The 4464-nt window shown below is 41.2% G+C and overlaps 1 protein-coding gene across 1 annotated transcript; it reads left to right on the top strand.

Annotated features, from left to right (window-relative positions):
- The first annotated feature begins 358 nt into the window (after positions 1–358).
- Positions 359–3713, top strand: LOC125379985. Its single transcript, XM_048395925.1, has 3 exons — positions 359–575; positions 1944–2024; positions 3453–3713. Exons 1-3 carry the CDS (start codon positions 383–385, stop codon positions 3668–3670), a joined length of 492 nt encoding a protein of 163 aa, XP_048251882.1. The 5' UTR covers positions 359–382; the 3' UTR covers positions 3671–3713.
- Positions 3714–4464: the final 751 nt, after the last annotated feature.

Raw genomic sequence — 4464 nt, 5'->3', positions numbered from 1 at the left:
TGAGCAAACGGTGAATATGTTTTAGCTGCTGATTGTGCTGGGCGATGCTCTTTTGTTGAAAGATGGAATCTTGGCATAGTGAATTACAGCCTGTATTATGCATATGTTCGTCGATGTCAAGTAATCAACATTTACAACTTTACTGTTAGGTGAGGTGATGAGGTGAAATAGAGTTAAACATCAAACTACCAACCTTCCGCTCTCAGATCAGAAGCTCTATCCGCTTGACCACGGAGGCTGTCACGTCACTATGAACGTTTAGCCAACAGTATGTCGACGCGCCGTCATATAATATTGTTCAAGCTCTCTCACTTGCTGTTTCCTGTAGTCACGAAACATTTATTTCACAGCTGTCCCCCTCAAGAAACTCCAGAATAAAAAAATGCCCGCTGGGCTGAAAATTAATGTCCTGTCCAGAGAGGAATGTGTGGAGCTGTGTCAACTCGTCTCCAACTGTGCTGCCGTGGGGTGGTCCAGTCGACATCATGAGTGCACATTCCATCACCTAGAACTACCCGTCCACGAACAGCTTGGCAACACGCTGTACACAGCTGGCGGAGGAGGCATCATGATCAGTAAGTATATGATTATATAGTTGTGCTGTGAATCCAGGGGTTTGGTGTAGGGATGTGTGGATGTGGAGGTGTAATGATCTTGGGATATGGGTGGGGATGTCACGGATGGCGCCGTCGTTTAAGGGATAGTTTGGAATCCCAGATAGCCCTGATTTCTTGGTTCATGAGCACAATGCTCGTGCTCTCGACCTTCATCGAAATACTAGGACTTGCACCACTTTCGGCTGTGTGAAATCCTGTCACATGTAGATAGTGAGTCAGTTTGGTTTTATCACGTCGAGGCAAACGTGGCACACACGCAACACACAAGCACCGATCTTCGTTAATTAATAATCGCGATATTTCGTGATAATTTTTCAAGAGGTGAGGACTATTATTATGGCTGATAACTGACTTCTCACGATATATTCTCGTGATATATACCTAAACGACACCAATCACCGGTGCTACTATAAGGCCGCTTTCAGCAGTATTCCACCAAAATCATGATGGGGGACACCAGAAATAGGCTTCACACATTGTACCCATATCGGGAATAAAAGCCGAGCCATCAGCGTGACGATCGAAGGTTTTAACCACTAGGCTACCCTACCGCCTAAATTCTGGTAGAAGCAAGAGTGTGGAAAAGCAATATCGACTTATCCGACTCGTTCGTTACATGAGATCACCCGACACACAGAAATATAGGCCTTATTTTCCGCAGATGAATGTAAAATGTAGCCGACCTTAAGTCAATTGTGATAAGATACTCGAAACACGTACCAAATGCAGCTTAGAAGAGCGTAAACATAGCGAATATGACGACTCGAATTGATGCAGTGCATTGTTTATTTACTTCCTTATTCTGATTTCGATCGCGCTTTAGGACACTTTCTCTGATTGGGTGATCAGTTACCACGTGACATAAGCTTTTCAGGAGTAGTGGCAGGACAAATTGGCTGATGATAACGTATGGCTTACGTTTGATCACAGCTAGATTCATTCTTCGTGGTTGGAAATACATTTATGTCTTTCATTTTTGATAAAATATCATTGTGGATCAATAATCTGGAAAAGTAGAATTTGTCTTCGGACAAGTGATTTTTTTAATGTTTAGCTTACCAGGGAGAAGTTTAAACATTCGATCCCCGGGAAGAAGGGATACAAAGATAAAACATCAACGCCACAGAATAACTAGTCTCAATTATCTGCCAAAACAGTTCCATTTGGGCGTCAAACGCAAATAGCAGTGAAAATCAGCGATGACACCAGGTGTTCACGAAAAACGTTTTGGAATACTGATGTTACTGGTAATGTCTCGATAATGTCTTGGTTAGCATTCAGCGTGGTTGTGAATATATTTCTAATATGTTTTATTTATGAACCTAGCGACTTCGACTACTTCAACCACCACTGTACCCACCACCACAATTACAACGTCTACCGAGGTGACCACAACTGCATCTACAGGTAGGCACAAGTTATTTCTTATTCTGGTTGAGAATAGACCCTCAGTACCTTACAATTGTAATAGCTGACTAGAATGGGTGTCGGGTGGTCAGCCTTGCTTGTTATCATTCCCCATGCTATGGATAGCTGCTCAGCTGTCACTGTTTTGTCTGGTTCAATTCGATTATTTAAAGAGCAAAATGACAAAGTGTTAATGTTACTGTCCAAGGCTTTAAACGCTTGGCAGTAACTATATTTCCATCATAGTGTAAGTAAAAGTGACAATACCCTTTTCATATTAATGAGCGACACATTGGATCAGAACCAAATAACAGTTCAATGTTTACAGCAGAATCAAAGGCTATATGATCAGCTCTAAAATATGTACATACTGATTCAAAGGTGAGGATCCTCCATTTGTATCCCTCGTGATCAGAGAATCACAGTCAACCATGTCCTTCTTGACTGTACTGGTTTTGCCGTCAGAAGGGATAAGTATTTCAAAGCATCATCATTAATGGATCTTTTTTTAGAAATACCCAAAAGAATATAATAGTTCTGGTAGACACAGCACTCTTAACGTTATTTTCATTACCCTCATTATCATCATCATCGTCGTCATCATCATTGTTTGTATTACTGAATAAGAGCGACAAAATCCTTTTAAACATTCATAACAAATGTCTGCCAAAAGCAGAATCGATTGTACGATTCCGACTATATCATGAGCATGTGTTAATGAATCAAATATCAAATATCAAATTTATCAAATAGTGATGATGCGAGGTGTTCGCGAAAAGGTGAGCGAATCCTGCCCCACTGGTGGCACCCGTCACAAACACATGCAAAGGCAAGTCAATTGTTTCCCCGAAAAAAACACCAACATGGGCACATATGGCACGAGTCAAAAGAGGGAACCGCATCAGACATCACCTGTTACCGATGTGTCAAATTTGGAAATGTAATGAACTTTTTGAAATCTTTATTGCTAGTTCAGATGGGTAAATCACCTGACGGGAATTGGCTATTTGATGGTTATTGAACGGTTATTGAACGATATGAGATCATCGATACACATGAAGCTTATGTAAAACTTCCTGGCCAAATTACCCTTTTTTACTATGCCAATACGAGCAGAAACAAATACATACATGTATTACATTAATATTTGGACATTACGCAATGTAGATTAAACATTCAGTGCGTCAAAGATCTATCACAAAACTGATTCATGAGATTTTAGGTGAACATATTGTTGACACAAGTATGTTCGATGGCAAGCCAAAAACAAAGGACCCCAAAAGGTGAAATGTGGCATCAATGAATCAAGATCAGTTAAGCACACTCCGAGAGACAATACCATTTGGGCACACACCCAGAAAGACCTTTGTTTAATATTGTTTTATAAATGATATGTCTGTTGCTGACTCCTCTTTGTCTTCTTCCAAGGTACATTTCTGGGAACCTTCTTTGTCAGGCGAGATAAGAATCTGCTGACTTCCAAGTCCCTGCGTCGGGCTTGTCTGGAGTGTGCGTTGCTGTGTTTCCAAAGCAACCGTTCCGACTTCACGTCCACCATCTTGAATGATGACGGCACTTGCAGCATCAGTGCATCCGGAACCCCTGGCAGTTCCCCGAAAAACCTTTTCGAGTGGATAAAATTGTAGAAAATACTTTTCATTTTGAAACCGATGACATATTATGTGTTCTTCTTAATGATCAAAGTATAATTTGCACTCGGAGTGATATTTTAGTATATGACCTATGGCCGTTTTCGAATATGCTTTTCCTAGATGATTATTTATTAAGTTTCACACCACAGATCACAAGTCTAATTTACTGAAATATGCTACTCAAAGTTTGCTAAGAATAATCACTTTGAAAGGTAATACGTATTGTATGCATCTGTTAGCCAAACACAATATTGTGTGAGGACATGTAACTAATAAGAAGTCAGGCTACCTGTCAAAATAGGAGTATCTGAAAATACTGAAACTTAACAAATCACGAAAACAAATTCATTGTCCACAGAAACAACTTACAATGGCGCGTATATAATCCACATGATCCGATCACAGCCTGACACCGTCGTCACATGCTACAAATAAATATCTGGATGGTTCCCGAGGGAAGATTGTTCCATTCTTTAGTAAAAGCATTGCCGAGTTCCTGAAGAGTTGCCGGAAGGACATGGCGTCGTGAGAGGGCGATCTGCAGCTTGTTTTACATGTGTTCGAGAGCGTTGAGACCTGGTCCACGCGGACAATGGTCTCCTGCTCTAAGTAGGCATCAACGAGGGCGTGCGTTATCTTCCATTAGGATAAGATACAGTACGATTGTACCGGCATACAACCCCACGTACACATCCCGAATGTCATCCGTGCAGTGCACACCTGTCATCGTGACATGGAGATCGTTTTTTCCACCTCTACTGATCCCACCCCAAGTGATGATTGAGTCC

The sequence above is a fragment of the Haliotis rufescens genome, unplaced genomic scaffold (assembly GCF_023055435.1).
Source record: "Haliotis rufescens isolate VD_foot unplaced genomic scaffold, xgHalRufe1.0.p SCAF_15, whole genome shotgun sequence".
In the NCBI taxonomy this organism is placed as follows: domain Eukaryota; kingdom Metazoa; phylum Mollusca; class Gastropoda; order Lepetellida; family Haliotidae; genus Haliotis; species Haliotis rufescens.
Note: the sequence above shows the minus strand (reverse complement) of the source record. Positions and strands in the feature narration are given on the sequence as shown.

Excerpts from the sequence above, each read along its gene's own strand:
- LOC125379985 (XM_048395925.1), top strand. The coding sequence starts at position 383 with ATGCCCGCTGGGCTGAAAATTAATGTCCTGTCCAGAGAGGAATGTGTG. Across the intron at positions 576-1,943 it reads CGGAGGAGGCATCATGATCA|CGACTTCGACTACTTCAACC; the intron begins GTAAGTATATGA and ends TTATGAACCTAG. Across the intron at positions 2,025-3,452 it reads GACCACAACTGCATCTACAG|GTACATTTCTGGGAACCTTC; the intron begins GTAGGCACAAGT and ends TCTTCTTCCAAG.